The following is a 21,853-nucleotide window of genomic DNA, read 5'->3' on the forward strand; positions in this document are numbered from 1 at the left end:
AACCTCGGAAAAACCCCAATCAAATAAATCAGCCAAAGCGGGAACTGAACCCACGCCCGAGTGCAACTTCGGATCGGCAGTCAACTCAGCCAACTGAGCTACGCCAGTGGCTCTGTATTAGTTCTGAAGTTATGATTTTTAATGTAAAGTGCGGCATTGGCTATAATAGCTATTAAGTGGAAAGCGGCATGAGCTTTTTCTTCTTCTTCGCAAACTATATTCCTTAAAAACCCTTTTCCTGGTAATTCCGAAAGTGCTGGATAGAATCGAATGAAATTTTTTCTGTATTCTTAAACATAATGTACAAATCAGGCCAGAATATTTCCTCAAGTTTATTTGCTGTTGGCGATATCTCTTTCGCGTACTGTTCAATACTGTTCGACGAAGTAAATCACGCATAAAATCGTCTATCTTACCGAATTCTGTTTTAGTTTATTTTTTCTTTAGTTGGTAAACCGTAATTCTTAATTTATATGCCCCATATATATTTTTTTACCAGCTCCGCCGGTTGCGTCCGATGTTAAGTGATTAAGATTTGTACTTATCAAACTGCCTCAACTTTCAATTACTTTATGGATAGAATTTCTAACGTTAGACACAATTTTAACACTTTGTTTTCTTAGCTACGCTCCTCTGCAATTAAGATATTCTGTTTTCTTCGACGGTGTTATTTGTTCTTGCCGTGATCTTCAGGTGAATCAGGAGGCCTGACTGCGGATCATCTGCTCCAACACTTATTAATCATGGCCGGAATAAATTAGACATATTGAAGCGCACAACGGAATAAAACAACACGTCGACAAATGTAAAAAGACACTGAGAACGGGTGAAAGCCATCAGGTAGAGGCAATGACTGCTAAATTTGGCAATTCTGGGATCTATTGTCTTTCTGCCACGCGGCTAGGGGTTGAGTAGAGGATGGGGGTTTATGAGGGATTACCAATTCCAAGAAGAGAGGCCGTCATGTTTCCGAGTCAAGTATACAGAGGAAGGAGGTAACAAAGGATGAAACTATTTTATATTGTTCATAAGCAGTGGCTTGAATTTTGCTAGCGTAAATGTTACTATTGCAACGTAGTATCGTTCAAGATCAACAAGTGTTTCCGGTCATACTTGTGTAAGCAACTCATCTACCCATAATTTTTAGTTTTCCTTCAAAAATTTGATTTTTATGTCATCTGAAAGCTTGAACTTTCTATAGAGCTATGATGTACCGAAGTGCATCCGGAGTTTCAATGCAGTAATTCTCCGTAGCTTAGTGGATAAAGTGCACGTAAAGCTGGAAATCGGGGTTCGAGTCCCGGTGCCGGAAAGAATTTTTCTCCGTTCTACCGATTCATCATCATATTGAACTTTCTAGTTTTAAAAAATATGTCAGTTTTCTCTCTATAACATTTGGATAACTAATTAGCTGAGTTTTTATTGACCGGAAGCACCCTTTCTTTAAATCGGAAATTTAGTTCTGCAAATGTCAATCCGACACATTCTGCTAGTTTTATATATTTTTCGTGTAATAACAATTCGAATTTGGCGACAGAGTTTGACTGTATTATTTTTCATACAGTCAGAAGTATGGTTATACAATTTTTCATATCCTCAGGATGTATGTGATTTTTCTCCAGCTTTACAGTATTTTACAACACTAATGTTAACACAAAGAACACTTATAATTGAGATATTTTCACCGTTCTTGCACCAAAATGAAGCTGATTAACGTAGCTAAGTGCCAAACTACAAACAGTGTCCTACTTGTCGTATATGAATAGTCTCTGTAGTTTAAAAGGAATGTTAAATAAAGAATTACAATTATCATTTTCCCGTCTGTGAAATCTGCCTAGCTTTAAGTGACATTAAACTTACTGCTTGGATTACAACTACCATTTTATTATGCCTTTCTAATATTTTTATCATTTATAAATGTCGCAAATAAAACATTACTTGAGGCATTTATAATACTTATCGGAAGGCTATGAGTGACATTCCAAACCAAGGTCTTGGGACTTGAATGACATACCGTATTAATTCCTATGACAATAAAAATACGAGATTAATTTATTTTTTATTACAAATAGATACATGAGGGAAATAGACATTCTATATGAAATACCAGTATTGTTAGGAGATAAAATTACTCTTTCAATGTTATTGTTCTTTTTACCGAATTAATAGCAAATACTTTCGATGGTTCCGACATTAAATGGAAGACAAAACAGTATCGTTGGCGTATTGAATACAGGTAATGAGTGATAATGTAAACATTGTAGAGAAAGATAAATTTACCGATATCTGATGCGATATGACAGCACCATTGTAGGATTATTGGAGTCCGAGTTAATACGACAGTTGCCTACATATAGCGTCCGGTCGTCAAGCGAGAGCATTTTCAATTGAATCAAGAGTTTATTTCTTCTGAAGAGAAAGTGTTTGGTAAGGAATGGGCGAACAACATGAGGTGTAGAATTACATATTTTTAATAATGGTGTTTTAACACAATGCTGATAATATTACTGTTATTGATTAAATAATTCCAAAAATATTAAGAATTCGGTTATCTATTTCTGAAATACAGCCAGAAACATAACATTTAATAATGAATAACAACAATACGATTACAGAGGTTAAAATAAATACAAGCCATTTATAACAAATGACAATAGAAACAGAATCACGGCCTACTGATAAATATCCAAAGATATTACACACGTGATATGACCTAAGATGTTAAAGTTTGTATACATTTAATAAAGTTAACAAAAAAAAAAAAAATCCCGTTGGACAACTGAATAACAGGAAATCCAGCCAAACCGGGCAAACAACAGATTTGTTTTATAGTTTCTGATACTACAATAATAGCACAGTATCTTCATAATACGGGCTTGTATCAACTAAATGTTAATTCATTAAATTATACGTAATTCTAGTTGTCTCAGAGATGGATGAACCGAAAATTATTTTCATTTTTATTTTGGTAGACGGATAGAGTTTATCCAGTATTCTCCAATCTTTCCTATTTTCTGCCTTCCTCTTAGTCTCCTCATATGATCCATATATCTTAATGTCGTCTATCATCTGATATCTTCTTCTGCCCCGAACTCTTCTCCCGTTCACCATTCCTTCCAGTGCATTCTTCAGTAGGCAGTTTCTTCTCAGCCAGTGACCCAGCCAATTCCTTTTCCTCTTCCTGATCAGTTTCAGCATCATTCTTTCTTCACCCACTCTTTCCAACACAGCTTCATTTTTTATTCTGTCTGTCCACTTCACACGTTCCATTGTTCTCCATATCCATATTTCAAATGTTTGTATTCGTTTCACATTTCGTCGTAATGTCCATGTTTCTGCTCCATGCAATGCCACACTCCACACAAAGCACTTTACTAGTCTCTTCCTTAGTTCTTTTTCCAGAGGTCCGCAGAAGATGCTCAAATTTGGTACGTATCTAAATTATATCTAAGTGAATATAATATGTAAGATATATAAATCTAATAAAAATAACGCGTAGCCAGTTAGGCCTATGTATTTTGTACAAAAAATAACGATATTCCTTAGTATGCATTGCTTACGTTCCTATTGAACATCATCTTATTACAGGCAAATGGTCACTGAACAAAGAGAACAGAAGACAGGCGATTATTTGTTAGCAAGGATTCTTCAATAAAGAACTCGACATTAAGATGCCGTTAGTTCTCCGCATTCAGGCCGTACAGGTATGCAGATATTAGCGCTTCGAATCACTAATGGTGTTTTCAGAACCCCCACCCATCTTGCATTCCAAACGTCGTTCAAGTCTGAATTATAAATCAATAAGCATCACCATGCCCATAACCAACATGTCATTTATTATTATTATCGATATCTTCAGAATTAGTCATAATCTAAGTTTACCGTCTGCGACCATCTCTGTCATTTGCCAATACCAGGATCATAGCTGGTAATTATTATCACCAATACCATTACTATAACAATAACTAATTACAGTATTTTAAACATTAATGATAGAATTAGCTAAAGCCTACACATTAATTTGTCTCTATGATGCTTGTTTGAACAGTCAGGAACGCCTAGGGCGAGACCTGGTATCTCAGTTGGGATTGGTATTTTAATAGGCCTATGATAGCTGCTATATATATATGTCTGGTAACTTTTAGGTTTCTTACAAACTTTAAAGCTTCCAGTAGAAGATCATATCATTTTTGTCACCCATCCTCTTCTCCCAAGCGAACCAGTAAAAACTGTCCTTAAGATCAGATATAACATTAATATTGTAATATTAATTCGTAACTTAAGGTTGCTTTTAAATTTGACGTTATTCATAGAAAATAAATTACAATTTTAATTATGATTATTTATTTAAAACATTTACATTTTAAACTAGCCTATGCAGGATATTCATACACGGTAAGATGATCATTGCAATTCTTTATTTAATGTTCCTTTTAAACTACACTGGCTATTCATAGACGATAAGATGATAATTGTAATTGTTTATTTAACGTTCCTTTTTTAAATACAGAGGCTATTCATAGACGATAAGATGATAATTGTAATTGTAATTCTTTATTTAACATTCCTTTTAAACTACAGAGGCTATTCATAGACGATAAGATGATAAATGTAACTGTAATTCTTTATTTAACGTTCCTTTTAAACTACAGAGGCTATTCATAGACGATAAGATGATAATTTTAATTGTAATTCTTTATTTAACTTTCCTTTTAAACTACAGAGGCTATTCATAGACGATAAGATGATAATTTTAATTGTAATTCTTTATTTAACGTTCCTTTTAAACTACAGAGGCTATTCATAGACGATAAGATGATAATTTTAATTGTAATTCTTTATTTAACGTTCCTTTTAAACTACAGAGGCTATTCATAGACGATAAGATGATAATTGTAATTGTAATTCTTTATTTAACGTTCCTTTTAAACTACAGAGGCTATTCATAGACGATAAGATGATAATTGTAATTATAATTCTTTATTTAACGTTCCTTTTAAACTACAGAGGCTATTCATAGACGATAAGATGATAATTGTAATTCTTTATTTACCGTTCCTTTTAAACTACAGAGGCTATTCATAGACGATAAGATGATAATTGTAATTGTAATTCTTTATTTAACGTTCCTTTTAAACTACAGAGGCTATTCATAGACGATAAGATGATAATTGTAATTGTAATTCTTTATTTAACGTTCCTTTTAAACTACAGAGGCTGTTCATAGACGATAAGTTGATAATTGTAATTGTAATTCTTTATTTAACGTTCCTTTTAAACTATAAAGGCTATTCATAGACGATAAAACGATAATTGTAATTGTAATTCTTTATTTAACGTTCCTTTTAAACTACAGAGGCTGTTCATAGACGATAAGTTGATAATTGTAATTGTAATTCTTTATTTAACGTTCCTTTTAAACTACAGAGGCTGTTCATAGACGATAAGTTGATAATTGTAATTGTAATTCTTTATTTAACGTTCCTTTTAAACTACAGAGGCTGTTCATAGACGATAAGTTGATAATTGTAATTTTTTATTAATCATTCGTTTCACACTGGACGGGTTATCTAGAGATGGAAATAATTGTGACTGTTATTTAACATTCCTTTGAAATTGCCGTAGGTATAAGAATCGTTTCGTTTAGATATTACCGTATATAATAATATTGGTGAGCTCTTAAGAAAAGTGAAATAAGTTAACTCGTAGCGAATTTTATCTTATAGTATTATTTTGTTTGCTATTTTATATTAAATGTAGAAAAGTAAATAATTGATGAAGATATATATATATATATATATATATATATATATTAGTGCTGTCAATCAGTCAAAATATTTAATCGATAAACGATTTCACTTTATTGTTAAATTTGGTTTGTGTTCAGTGATAAGTATAAAACTTTGTATATTTATAAATACGGTATCGTTATGTTACAAACCAATACTACTTTAGTTATTTACTAACATATTTATTATGCAGGTTTATAATTTACTGCAGCCGTGGCGAAAATGTAACTCACGAGCACATTGTGGCTCGCAATGATAGCTGTGCATTTCTCTTACTTCCTGCCTTCCCCAACCCCCACCCTCTCACTCACTGGAATCAAACCCCGTTCCATTTGCTTATTTATCTCTGACCTGCGAGTGGCGTATCGTCGCAATGTCTCTCTCGAAACCATGTACCTCTACAAAAACGAAAGTTCCGAGTAGGATGGGAAGACGCATTTTTTTGCTGTCAATATGATGAAAATATTACATGTATGATTTGTTCACAAGTATTACGAGGAAAACGGTTGTATAACATAAAACGGCATTATACTGCATGTCCCTCATGAAACATTAAAAGGTGAAGTGTTATTACTATTATTATTATTATTATTACTATCTCTGTACTTAGATCCTTTTTGAGCAGATGTACGAATAATGCCGTTAGATCTTCAATTTAAACTCACAGATTTACTATGTGATGTCAAATGAAAGCCAGATGTAAGGGCTTGACAAATGTTGAACTTTCAAATCTTTGCCAAAAATAAATATCCGAAGCTTCGTTCTTTCGCTCGCTCTGTTGAAGACATGTTCGCTACAACTTACGTTTGTGAAAAAATATTTTCAACAATGAAAATAGTAAAAACCAAATTTAGATCACGACTGACAGACAAATACCTTCGTGATCAATTACGACTGGCAGTAAGTGACATAATTCCTGATTTTGAAACTTTGTCGCAAGACATTCTGAAGACAATTATTAATAGGTTGTGATAATGTGTCCTATGTTTTTTGGTTCATTTCTTTCTCCGTTACACGTACAGTACTAAACATTAGTTTGTAACATTATATTGTATAAATTATATTTAAGTGCTTGACATAAGGAGAATGAAATCCGTTAATAAGTCCCCTTCGGTTGTCCGCCTCCCTCCATAGGTGCTATGCACGTTGCAGGTTACACAGTGGCTCGGCGCACGATGACATTTTCGCTACGGCTGATTTACTGTGTCAATTTCTCCGAGGATTTTTGAGACAAACACAATAAAAAGAGGTATGAAAACTCGCCTAGTTAATACTGCTTCATCCATGATTTTAAACATATGAGTGCACTCACATGGTCCGAATTAAGTGCCGTTCTATATTTAGTAACACTGTTTCCTGCATCACTAAACACGAAAAAATTATTTTCTGTCAAGCACTTCTCCACGATGGTTCAATTTAGTTAGTTTACCCCTCAAATTGTCATGTGACATAATGGAGTTTTCACTGTTCACAGATCACAGAAATCTGTTTGTTTTTTCTTTGGCAAGCTAAACACAAGTTTCATCTACAAACTCAGTAAAGAAACTGCAACAATGCAGCGGTCAAAACAGTAAACTGACCCCTATTGTAATCGGGTCACAAAATTTGAGAAAGAGACGAAGATAGTTACTTTCTCACTTTCACATATTGTAGTCATGGCTAAGGGATGAGTGGAGCGAATCCCAGAAAAATATGTATCTCATATGTTAGGAAGACGAGTTGACAAGGTGGAAGTTTTCTTGAAAAATCAAAAAACTTAATACAATAAGAGTTCCACATTGTGTTTCAACTTTCAATAGAGGTAGACCAGGTCACTGTCCTTATATCTCCATCTCTTTCTGGAGTGTTTGTGCAAAGATTTGCCCTATGCTACCTGCTAACTGCTTTGTAGTTACAAAATAACGGTACTATTGTGCTCTGAAGTTGAGAGACGAATACTGTCAGAATTTTTAGTCTGAGTTTGCATTAACAAAATAATAATTCATATCAAGTACAACTGATTAATTTTAATCGACTCGATTATTCGATTAAATATTTTTGATCGATTAATCTTACAACAGAAATTGATCGATTAATCGATTAAATTCCACAACACTAATATAATATATAAACGCTGTCTATTTTGATTACAGATCTGTTGCTGTTTGCTGATTCAGCTTTCAATTTCGGTACTAAACTTGAATTCGTTTGAAGACAAGACAGGATTTTTGGATTGCTTGATGGAAACATGCAAGAAATTTTTTGTGCCTGGACGACCACTAGTGTTTGCTCTGAGAGTTGTGAAGTTCAGCATTGAATCGACACAGTTCAATTCTATTCCAGTCAGATTTGAGAAGATTCCAGTGCCAAAGTATATAGACGCATTTAACACGATTCGTGGCATGCATTTGAGAAGCAACGAAAAATTAGATTTGGACCGATTGTTCGAAGATAACATTACAGTGACAAGCAACTGTTCAGGTTGCGAAGGCGCGATGCTCAGACGTTTGCATGCGGCCAGCATATGGCCTGTTGTCGTTTCTCCAGTTCACATGGCCAAATTTCATCACTCTCAGTTCAGTCATTGTAATTTTCTATTAGTACTGAATTATGAGGAAGATGATTCGGGTTCTCTGATAGAAAGTTTGTCCCGTCAGTTAAATGTGTTTTCCGAAACCCAATGGTGGACGCTGATACATCGATTTCTGGTCGTGGTGTGCGGAGGTCCAGGGACAAGTAAAGTAGCTAAAGCAATTCTCGAGAAGCTTAGACGGTATGACGTCATGAGCGCTGTTGTTATGTTGCGAGATTACAATCCCATAGTTTTCAATTTGTACACGTGGTACCCCTACAGACAGCCTTCTGGAAATTGTGGCTCTCTGCAGGAAGTTGTTCTGTTGGATACCTGGTTGCATGGCGAAGACGGTGGAAGGTTCATTCAGAATGCGGACATATTCGAAGGCTTGCATAATACTGATATGCAGGGATGTTGCTTTTGTATTTCTCTTAATGAATTTCCTCCATTTGTTATCGTACCCGAAAATAAGAAGAAAGGTTATTCGAAAGACGGATTAGTTGTGAGACTCTTGAATCTGATTGCAGATCGCATGAATCTTTCTCAGCAACATTGTAGCGATGGGTATAATTCTGAATCTCGTATCTCCTTCACAAACACCTTACAGACCGAAAGTGCATCACCGAAAGCATATTTCTACACGGTTAGATACACTTTCATTTTGCCACGATCGGAGCAGAATTCCCGCTGGGCTAGTATTTCAAATGTTTTCACACCATCTGTTTGGATTTGTGTCTTCTTTTCTTTAATTCTCGCCACATTTTCAGCTAGATATCTCGCATACCCTCATTTCGTGAAGGAGTATCACATTTACAACTCCGTCAGTTCTTTCATGTCTACTTGGGGCGCCATTTTGGGTACCGCAATCAAACTGCCCAGGAGTACCACCGTTCGAGTTTTCTTCTTCTCCTGGCTGGTTTACTGTCTATGTGTTAACACCGTCTTTCAGTCTTATATGACAAGTTATCTGATAGATCCTGGATTCAGACACCAGATTAACTCCCTTCAAGAACTCATAGACTTGGGATATAAGCTATCTTTTGACGCAGTGGAGCCGTTTCTCCAAATGACTCACAGACATCAGCTTGCAAACCAGACTTATTACTTCTCTGACTCGAGAGAAGCAGTTGTATTCTTGTTAATTACGGATAGATCTGCTCTCTTCACAAATGAAGAGTTGTTCGCAATCAACATGCACCAGCTGCGACCCGCAAACAACACCGCAACCTTCCATCGCTTTAGCAGCGACATAATGCACTTCCATGTAGGCTTGAGCCTGAACACCAGAATCGACACGGTGGTGACTCTAAGCTACTCCGCCATGCATGAACGTTTCAAGGCGCTTGTCAGCCGTTTGGTTGAGGCGGGAGTCACTGAGAAACTTATGAGAGACATTGTAGGTGTAAAGGAAATCAAGAAATGGACATCAGTGGATTTGAAGGAGGACTTTGTCCCCATATCTCTACCGCATCTACAGTCGCCATTTGCTCTCATGTTTCTTGGATTTGGAGCAAGCCTCATTACCCTCATCGGCGAGATAATAATGCATAATATACGATCAGTCTTACTAATAAACCGTGTATAGTTTTTATACGAGACTTACGCAGAGTTGAGACAGAAAACGTTACTAAAAACCGTGAATAAGCTATGGACGTATAAACAGGCTGTAACTATACAATGGGAATTACTTTGCAGTAGTTATATACACGAAACCCCTTGTTTAAGCGTTGTATATAGGGAAAAAATGGCCGCCCCTCTAACAGCTGTTCGTATCGACTGTCATTTTATGATGATGGTTACCTTGTAACCACAGAAGAACAAACCAAAGATCATAGAATTATTAGAATAATATTGCTGTAGCTTGTACTCTTTGACCAAAATGTAGTGTGGTAATCGATTAGAGCCAGTTGTACTATCGATATTTAACACGCCACACTAGAGTGTTCTACCGGATCCAGTAGAGAACCTCAGATATTCTATTACCTTTCGTAACGAAGTAATGATGAAACTATGACGTAGCTGTGTAACAGTTATATTGTTATACACGAAGTATGTAGTGATTATTAGTAAGGAATTTACACACGACTTATAAAAGAGCTACTCATTGTATAAGTATAAGACAGTTAAACGTCTATATATAGAGTTTTTATTAGTAAGACCGGATGAAAATTGTTCTTCTTTTTCGTCCCCGTTTGTTCTAAAGCATCTGTGTCCTTCAGCCACTTTCTAAAACTAAATTCCATCTTGGGCGAGGTGTGATCATCCGTCCGACATCTTCTTTAATTCTCTGAACCATTAATACTCCAAGTCAGTGATTACTAGACTTCGTAATTCAGCTACCTGTAAACTGGAATGAGGTTGCCTGATTCGAAGTATATGTGACGTCACAGCGCAGGTACAGGTATGTTCGTATACAAAATAATTAGGCTACACATCCTCTGCCCTCTTCCTCTAGAAAGTCAAAACCGGGACGCAGTCATAGTGAGTAGTCTTATCGATCACTGCTCTTACTAGTCGTATTATTTAAATAACTACATCTTTGTGGCTGATTGAAGGGTCATTGAAGAGGTAAAATGCCTTAGGTAAGACACTCAAGCGTGTAATATTGCAGGGCATACTTGAGGATAATTAAAATAATATTTTCACTGTCAATATAGACAACATTACATATAAAAGTGTAAAATATACGTAAACGTCATAAAAACAGTGCACTGAAAGACACTGCAATACCAAGAGGCACTGAAAGTGTGTTGAACGTAATCTAAAAGAACCAGTACTATCACAATCTGAATATTATGAAGACATTAACTCGACGTTTAGCATGGATTTGTGTAGTCTACCATGATGTTCAGTGCTAACATTTTTTTTATTTTATTGGGTTATTTTACGACGCTGTATCAACATCTCAGGTTATTTAGCGTCTGAATGAAATGAAGGTGATAATGCTGGTGAAATGAGTCCTGGGTCCAGCACCGAAAGTCACCCAGCATTTGCTCGTATTGGGTTGAGGGAAAACCCCGGAAAAAACCTCAACCAGGTAACTTGCCCCGAACGGGAATCGAACCCGGGCCACCTGGTTTCGCGGCCAGACGCGCTGACCGTTACTCCACAGGTGTGACCAGTGCTAACATCCCAATTAATAAATTGTGTAGTCAAGATGTATAAATCTACATTTTAGGGAATTTCTAGAAAGGTACATTCAGTGATAAGCGACATATGCAATACCCTAATGAAATACGGAAAAATATCAGACAGTAGGAATATCTTGTAATATAGTAGTGGCAAAAAAAACCGGACCGACCCTTGTAGCTGATTTCAGAGTCACAGATTCAAATTTTGCTAGTCATAAAATACATCCATCTTGTATAATTAATTGTAACAATGAAATTTATTGCATTTGTTCGATTCTTGCCTTCTTTTGTTTCCTTCAGTGCCTCAAACTTACAGATGAAAAAACTTTGAGAGTTTTATTTTCATCTGGCATCAATATTACATTTCTACCTCTATTCGGCAAAGATAACTGCGTATTTTTACATTAAATAGCAGTACATACCTCTGGCTTCACTATCCATACTGAAATTACCACAGTTTGCCACAATACACAGCATAGGGTCGGTTCGGTTTTTTTTGCCACTGCTGTACATCATGCACCAATAACATTATATACATGATATTCAAAGACCTGTTACTAAATCTACGTATTACTCTGTGAAGAGATTTATCAAATCTACATACTTAGACTTCAACAAACAAAACTTGATGACTCAATCCCAAGGGAAAAAATGGAACTCCCTGTATCAAAATCCAAAATTCCCGATTTACCACGAAAATCGTTTGTAGCTGCATTTAGATTGGCAACAGGCCATGATTGTTTGGCCAAACACCTGCATAGAATTGGAATATATCAGTCCCCTAACTGCCCATTGTGCAACTCAAACCAAGAAATGGATTCGGAACACCTCAAAATCTGTGCTTCAGTGGCTGGTCATGATAATATCTTTGAAAAATATTGGAGTGCAAGAGGTCAAATGACTTTATTGTCAAACGCCTGGCATTAGAAAACAACAACAACAACAACATGACATTCAAAGATATCTGACCCCACTCATCGATAGTACGGAAGTCTTGCATCCTTGGAATGGAGCAGTTCATATTCCTGAGTCCTAAGACATTTCATTTACTTGGGGCGTGTTCAATAATGATTTGCACTCCCCCTATAACTCCTGCAAAGTAGCAGTTTGAAATGTGTGGCTATGTATGCGTGAAGATAGACAATAGTACTGTCTACTGCCACCTTTGAAATGATCGGCCTTCTGTCCTATGTAGAAGTCGTTGCAAGTACTGCATGTGAGTTTGTATACACCTGTTAAGTTATATTTATTTGTCTGTGTTGAGATGTTTTGTAGAGTGTTTTGTGTTCTGTATGCGATGTTGTAGTTTAATTTCTTGAATGAAGATGCGATCTTGTGTGTGTGTGTGTTTTTGTTTTCGTATGTTAATATGATGTATTTGGATATGATGATAGAGACTGGATAAATCTTGAATAATTTTTCGAGGGGAAAATTGTTCCGGGGCCGGGCATCGAACCAGGGACCTTTGGTTTAACGTACCAACGCTCTACCAACTGAGCTACCCGGGAACTCTACCCGACACCGATGCAATTTTTCCCTCTATATCCACAGACCTCAAAGTGGGCTGACAACAGTCAAGCAACCAACTTCGAGTGCACACTAACTCCGTGTGACTTAAATTGTGGTTTTCTGTTAAGGAACAGTAACGTGTATTATGCAAATCAAGATTTCAGGTATAACTCCCTGTAAAGTTGATTTGAATAATTTTCGAGGGAAAAATTGTTCCGGGGCCGGGCATCGAACCAGGGACCTTTGGTTTAACGTACCAACGCTCTACCAACTGAGCTACCCGGGAACTCTACCCGACACCGATGCAATTTTTCCCTCTATATCCACAGACCTCAAAGTGGGCTGACAACCATCAAGCAACCAACTTCGAGTGCACACTAACTCCGTGTGACTTAAATTGTGGTTTTCTGTTAACGAACAGTGACGTGTATTATGCAAATCAAGATTTCAGGTATAACTCCCTGTAAAGTTGATTTGAATAATTGCATCGGTGTCGGGTAGAGTTCCCGGGTAGCTCAGTTGGTAGAGCGTTGGTACGTTAAACCAAAGGTCCCGGGTTCGATGCCCGGCCCCGGTACAATTTTTCCCTCGAAAATTATTCAAATCAACTTTACAGGGAGTTATACCTGAAATCTTGATTTGGATTAATCTTGCACAGGATAGGGACCGATGTACAGCATGCAATAACGCAAATCTAGCTGGACAAAATTCATAACTTCTCTGCATTTCAATGGATTGTTATGAAACCCTGTACACACCTTATATATAGCACATATTCTATGTGTACAAACTCATCCTGCCTAAGGTTTTTCCGTGGTTTTCCTAAGGCGCTAAGACAAATGTCGGGATGAGCCCTAAAAGAAATGGGCCACGGACCTGCACTCATATCCCCATTAATCTCCCTAATTACTTTAAATTAATCAACTAATTACATCTCTCCCCCTCTTCGTAATTGAGCCATCATATAGCCAAATGGCTTGTCTCAAAATTGAGACGATTCAACAAGGCTCATGACAGCAATCACCTCCTACATAATAGCCAAATTGGCTAGTCTCTTATACATGAGACAACTCATCTCGCCTAAGGTATTCCGTGGTTTTCCTCAGGTGTAAGACAAATGTCGGGATGAGCCCTATAAGAAATGGGCCACGGACCTATATGCCCTTCCCCATATATATTCCACTCTTATTATAAACGATGTATGCCCTAGTGCGGATAATATAAATAGTCTATTAAATATACGAGGTCACTCAATAAGTCGCAAATTGAAAGGACAGGGAACTCTCAAATTGCAGATTAGATTTCACGGCGTTTCTTCCGACGGCCTTCACGTGCTTTGTCATCGAATAACAGATGACGGCGTCTTGCTATTCTAACGGCAAACACCAGCCAACTCCTCCTCGCCCCGTTCCGTGATCAATTGATCAAAGTCAGTCCCCCCCCGCGTATGTGGTACCTAAGAGGTTACGTCCAATTTCGGCTTCCCCTTCAAAATTTTCTAGAGCTCCCTCAGGGGAGCAGCGTAACCCGGAGTGAGACTAGTGGCCAACAGGCTTGGAGCTCACATATTTAGTTTTGTACAGCCCCCGACCCCTTGCAAGGACGGGTTTTGCGTACCTTTTAAATTTTCCTCCCAATTCTCCTTCGATTTTTCGATTTTTTCGTGTACAAACTCTGACTACGATCGTGTAAGAGGAACTACCTCTTTACACGGGGTGGTTTTAGACAAAAATAGTAACTTCTCTCCTAACTAATAAATTTTTATGAAAAATTGTACGGAAGTTACAGGTAGGATATATTTTTTGTGTACAAACTATATTTACGATCCAAAGAGGAAGTACCCCTTTACAAGAAGTGCATTTACATAAGATTAACTTCTCTTCTACGTAACACATTTTATGAAACTTTGTACAGGTAGCATATAAGTTACTTTTGTGTACAAATTCTGATTACATCTTTATGCTATGTATAGGCCTAAGTTAGTAGTTGTACAAAGTTGCATAAAAATATATTATATAGGAGAGAAGTTGTTAATTTTGTCTAAATGCATCGCTATAAAGAGGTACTTCCTCTTATAAAACATAATCAGACTTTGAAGACAAAAAAAATATATTCCACCTGAAACTTCTGTATAAAGTTTCATAAAAATCTGTTAGATAGGAGAGAACTTATTAATTTTGTTTAAATGCATTTCTAAAAATAGGAGTTTCATTATGGAACCGTAAATACAGTTTCTGCACAAAAAGTATATGCTACCTGTAACTTCCGTACACAGTTTCATAAAAATATTTTAGATAGGAGAGAAGTTATTAATTCTGTCTAAATGAACTCTCTATAAAGGGGTAGTTTTTCTTGTGCAAACATAATCAGAGTTTGTACACAAATCATATGTACCACCTGTATGGCATGTACAAAGTTTCATAACAATGCGTTACTTTTGTTATTGTAATGTCTAGCAGTTCTGAAGATGGCTCTCAAGTCGAAACTAGTCAACTAGGTATCTAGAACTTAGCTCTATTTAACGCGTGAAAGTTATATATTGTATTCAAGTGATATAAAAAAAGTTCTGTACTCAAGACGTAGGCCTATATACCTAATATGCAATTGCAATTCAACACACATATATACAAAAAACAAACAATATCCGCCACCACCAAAACAAATACTCCCACCAGGGGCCTGTTTCTCAAAAATAGTAGTTTAGTAGTTGACCAGTTACTAGTTACCAGAGTATATTTCACCAGCTCTAGTAGATTCTGTTTCTTAAACTATTTTACCAGTCTAGTAACTTGTGACAATTTTTCACTAGTCACATGATCTGTTTCACTAGTTAGCTGATTGAGTTCATTTGTTTATAGTCATTGGTAGATATTGTGATTTGAGGTTAGAAAGCTAAGTTGTTTGTTTTGGTTTTGTTTTCTCTTTTCGGTTGAAATTCCATCAATTAAAAGCAAATTAACTATACTCAATATGATTAATAAATCAAAGGATATACTATTCGGTGCTTTTTAAAGCATATTAACAAAAAATGATGCAGTAAACGAAATGAGAAGAAATTTTGTAATGTGTGAGGCTAGGGAATGGACACCTCAGAACAAAGATTATGCATACGTTAGGGACACTTACTGGCCCAACATTAAGAAAGCAACTTCGATAAGTACCAATTCAAATTGACTAGTGGGTCTACTTCCGACATGAATGTCACTTATAACTTGATGAAAAATCCGCTATTTTTTTTTTTTATTTTAAATTTGATATATTCATAATTATTATTGTCATTTTATATTTAATTTGTAGGCTAAAGCTAACAATGTCAGAAGAACTGGCTGTGGAGGAGGAAAGCCAGTAAAAATTACTGCAGTTGATGAATTGGTATTAGATTATTAGTAAAGAATTCTGCAAATTTTGCTGGTCTAGGATAGAAAGACCTGATGGCACTGGAAAATAATCAACATCCCGATTTGTAGAGCAATTTGTATTTGAAGCTTTGCTGATAATGTATGACTTCTATTTGTTTGTCTTGTTATGGCAGGTCCCACTATATTTAACAACTCTTCAAGCTTTTCAGCACTTTGCCTAAACTTTTCATTATATTTAAACAATGCTCCCTTAAAGGAATAATATTTATTCTTTCTCTATATAGTTTTAGCTCTTCTCATAACAACTTCATCACTTCAATCAGAATCACGAAACCACAATATTTTGTTTTGATTATCTGAGAAAGGTTGTCACTGGTAAATGATAATATAGGAATCACCCGTCTTTAGAGTCTTGTAGGAATATTCCTGTTGAATACTAGTATAATCAACTAGATTAGCATTTTGAGAAACAGAATCACTTATGAACTGGTGAAATCGACTAATATTACTAGTCTGTGAACTGGTAACTACTACTTTACCCTTGTAGTTTCTAGAAACACAGACTTGTAAAATAAAGTAATATTACTACTGTACAGACTAGTATTACTAGTCCGTGAGGTTTGAGAAACAGGCCCCAGAAAACACCGAAACTACAAGCAATACGAGCTGATGCAACAGTAATTCACCAGATGCTGACGAAGACATAAAGCCAGTGTCGAAATAGTATCGTCAATTATTGTACAAGGTACTAGTATACTAGGCTACCTTTTTAATGATTTCAAGTTTTTATATAGTTTTATATTTAATAAATTGTTACCATAGTAATATAATCATAGTGCTTCTGTATAAAACAAATAAAGTACTGCATAAAAAATGCTATTTCAGATGATATTTAAAAAACTATATGGACCCGTTTAAAAATATTACTCCATGACATCATAACTTGCATAATAGCTACAAAAATATTTTGTTTACATAAAAATATTCCTTTCTACATAAATTTGTCCAAAATCCCCTCATTCAATTTTAATTTAAGTTATGAGTTAGTTTTGAAAAACTCTGTACTAGTACCAGTATGTAATAACATGGTGCATTAAATATACTGTAGCCGATCTGACAATATTAGGCCTATTTGTAATTTATCTACAGCTAATTGATCATTACTTTCTGGACACTTCTCATAAATATGTGTTGCATTAAACTGAAAAAGCAATATACATAACAAGTTTATGAAGTGGCTGGAATCCATTGGAAGACAACGTTTTTTATTTGAATCTTTAATTTTTTATCATGCAATGAATTTCTTTAATGCATTATTATTATTATTATTATTATTATTATTATTATTATTATTATTATTATTATTATATTGAATGTAGTTGAACCAAGATCTAGTATATAGTCACGAAGCTCAATACGTAGTAAATATGCATTCACAGATAGTTGCTAACCACTAGGATCGCTACTATCGCCTCATCACAGACAATACGAAATAGTACCTGCACAGTCTATTGTTCCTAGTACCCTCATCAACTCAAGCTTCGTGATTGTATATACTATACTGTGGTTGAAGTTCCAACTTTAGAATCCAATATGAAAACTTTTTTTTTGTCCAATGCCAGGACCCTTGTTATTAATCGCTCCAACTCTATGAGCGAATTCATATATGTAAGTGGGGAACCGGAGTACCTGGACCAGGGATTGCCCAACACAAGTTATGAATTCAGGATAGAACGGATTTGAACCAGGACCCTCTGACTTATAAGCCCAGCACTCTAATACAGAGTGAGAGCTACTATAACGGTTAGAAGCTAATATAAAACTAGCCTAAGTTTTGCATTTGCTTAACGTATTGCATCAATATTTGTTGTACCTATATTTTTCAGCATTTTAACACAAGGAAAATAAATGAAAAGTTGTACTTATTCAATCTACTTCAATGACAGAAAATCAAAAAATTCATACATAAGGTTTACCTTTTCAGTTCCTTTGGCTCTAGTTAATTGTGTACATTTTTTCCAAATTCAAAGAAATTTAAAATCAAGAAGAATGATTGAATTTCCACAACTTTTGCACTGGCGCCACTTTTTCCGCATAGAACTGCTAGCGCTCCGCTAGTGTGCCGTGCAAGTTAAAATGTAACAAAAGAGTAGCGGTGACGTTGCCAACATTGACTCGTCTTTCATGTTTTTACGGACTACACCTTCATCTTCGCACTAGTTCGATTACTTTATACTAATCAAGTTTTGAATTTCATATAAATTTTACATATAGGTTTGACCAATTGTTTCTATTGGACGACATCAGATTATTATTTTTGTATATGAAGTATATGAAAGAAATTGGTATGTTATATTTGCATACCCTGCAAGAAATTAAAATGGCGTTTGTGTTTCATGGATGTAAAATTATTTTCTTATTTCTTATATATACACAATGAATTCTGTACAAGAAAGTAAGTACATAACGTGTATTTATGTATATAAATTATAAGTATATTATTTTTAAAATTTGGGATATGTTGAATATGTGCTGCACTTAGATTTTATTAGGCCTATGTAGGGAGAGCATTGAGGGATCAATTTAAGACAATAGCGTAGATTTCAAATCACTTTTGTTATATTTTGAAACTCTGAATAGCCTGTTAGAATATTTGTCTCCGATGAAATGATCCTTCACGTTGAGGATAAGGGTGAAGTTCAATTATTGCTTGGTAGGTACTGTAACCTCACAGAGCATCAAGTGGAATAGTTCCTCACTTGTATACAGTAACAAAGGGTTGGACCATCAAAATGTCACCATTGTTTTCAAGACCAATTGGCCATGGAATTTATATATAGATGGTGGTAGATGATGAAGTTTGAATACATGTAAGCACCAATGCGGAACACGAGAAATGTTATAAAATGACACAATCTACGACAGGCACCGTAAGGAAGACTATATGAACGTTGTGAGAGTTAAGTTACTTAAATGTTCATGTGATTTATCACTTGTTATATGTGTACGAAAAGGTGCTTGCGCATATTGAAGCTTCAGTTGGGTGCTGGAGATCTAGTTTTAAGGATGAAAGTATAGAATTCGGGTGACATAAACCTTTGTTCTAACATGACGGTTGATATAATGGGAGGTTTGTATGGAAAATGAGTACTAAATCTGTGGTTTTGAATTAATTCAGAAGCGTGTGAATTTTGACACGGGATTCTTTTATTATAGGATATCGCTTAATTTTCGTCAAGTTTGACAAACGATTCTGACGTCACAACATGGCCGACGTAAACCAACACGAGTAAATAAAGCTCACTGAGATATCACCTCAACTAACCCACTAACCTTCTCACATACGTCGACCTCATGTCACTGAGATATCACCTCAACTAACCCACTAACCTTCTCACATACGTCGACCTCATGTCACTGAGATATCACCTCAACTAACCCACTAACCTTCTCACATAAGTTGACCTCATGTCACTGAGATATCACCTCAACTAACCCACTAACCTTCTCACATAAGTTGACCTCATGTCACTGAGATATCACATCAACTAACCCACTAACCTTCTCACATAAGTTGACCTCATGTCACTGAGATATCGCCTCAACTAACCCACTAACCTTCTCACATACGTCGACCTCATGTCACTGAGATATCACCTCAACTAACCCACTAACCTTCTCACATACGTCGACCTCATGTCACTGAGATATCACCTCAACTAACCCACTAACCTTCTCACATAAGTTGACCTCATGTCACTGAGATATCACCTCAACTAACCCACTAACCTTCTCACATAAGTTGACCTCATGTCACTGAGATATCACATCAACTAACCCACTAACCTTCTCACATAAGTTGACCTCATGTCACTGAGATATCGCCTCAACTAACCCACTAACCTTCTCACATACGTCGACCTCATGTCACTGAGATATCACCTCAACTAACCCACTAACCTTCTCACATAAGTTGACCTCATGTCACTGAGATATCACCTCAACTAACCCACTAACCTTCTCACATAAGTTGACCTCATGTCACTGAGATATCACCTCAACTAACCCACTAACCTTCTCACATACGTCGACCTCATGTCACTGAGATATCACCTCAACTAACCTACTAACCTTCTCACATACGTCGACCTCATGTCACTGAGATATCACCTCAACTAACCCACTAACCTTCTCACATAAGTTGACCTCATGTCACTGAGATATCACCTCAACTAACCCACTAACCTTCTCACATAAGTTGACCTCATGTCACTGAGATATCACCTCAACTAACCCACTAACCTTCTCACATAAGTTGACCTCATGTCACTGAGATATCGCCTCAACTAACCCACTAACCTTCTCACATACGTCGACCTCATGTCACTGAGATATCACCTCAACTAACCCACTAACCTTCTCACATACGTCGACCTCATGTCACTGAGATATCACCTCAACTAACCCACTAACCTTCTCACATACGTCGACCTCATGTCACTGAGATATCACCTCAACTAACCCACTAACCTTCTCACATAAGTTGACCTCATGCCACTGAGATATCACCTCAACTAACCCACTAACCTTCTCACATAAGTTGACCTCATGTCACTGAGATATCACCTCAACTAACCCACTAACCTTCTCACATAAGTTGACCTCATGTCACTGAGATATCGCCTCAACTAACCCACTAACCTTCTCACATACGTCGACCTCATGTCACTGAGATATCACCTCAACTAACCCACTAACCTTCTCACATAAGTTGACCTCATGTCACTGAGATATCACCTCAACTAACCCACTAACCTTCTCACATAAGTTGACCTCATGTCACTGAGATATCACCTCAACTAACCCACTAACCTTCTCACATACGTCGACCTCATGTCACTGAGATATCACCTCAACTAACCCACTAACCTTCTCACATAAGTTGACCTCATGTCACTGAGATATCACCTCAACTAACCCACTAACCTTCTCACATAAGTTGACCTCATGTCACTGAGATATCACCTCAACTAACCCACTAACCTTCTCACATATGTCGACCTCATGTCACTGAGATATCACCTCAACTAACCCACTAACCTTCTCACATACGTCGACCTCATGTCACTGAGATATCACCTCAACTAACCCACTAACCTTCTCACATAAGTTGACCTAATGTCACTGAGATATCACCTCAACTAACCCACTAACCTCACATAAGTTGACCTCATGTCACTGAGATATCACCTCAACTAACCCACTAACCTTCTCACATACGTCGACCTCATGTCACTGAGATATCACCTCAACTAACCCACTAACCTTCTCACATAAGTTGACCTCATGTCACTGAGATATCACCTCAACTAACCCACTAACCTTCTCACATAAATTGACCTCATGTCACTGAGATATCACCTCAACTAACCCACTAACCTTCTCACATACGTCGACCTCATGTCACTGAGATATCACCTCAACTAACCCACTAACCTTCTCACATACGTC

The 21,853-nt window shown here is 36.5% G+C and overlaps 1 protein-coding gene across 6 annotated transcripts in view; it reads left to right on the plus strand.

Moving 5' to 3' along the window:
* The first annotated feature begins 18,575 nt into the window (after positions 1 to 18,575).
* Brd8 (Bromodomain containing 8) overlaps positions 18,576 to 21,853 on the plus strand; it is a 67,731-nt gene continuing 64,453 nt past the window's right edge. For all 6 annotated transcript variants that reach the window (XM_069844039.1, XM_069844047.1, XM_069844054.1 and 3 more), the window contains exon 1: positions 18,576 to 18,797. In XM_069844039.1, coding sequence (XP_069700140.1) covers positions 18,779 to 18,797 — 19 coding nt within the window. In that variant the 5' untranslated portion in view covers positions 18,576 to 18,778. The remainder of the gene's footprint in view (positions 18,798 to 21,853) is intronic.

Source organism: Periplaneta americana, chromosome 2 (assembly GCF_040183065.1).
Source record: "Periplaneta americana isolate PAMFEO1 chromosome 2, P.americana_PAMFEO1_priV1, whole genome shotgun sequence".
NCBI classification, from domain to species: Eukaryota; Metazoa; Arthropoda; class Insecta; order Blattodea; family Blattidae; genus Periplaneta; species Periplaneta americana.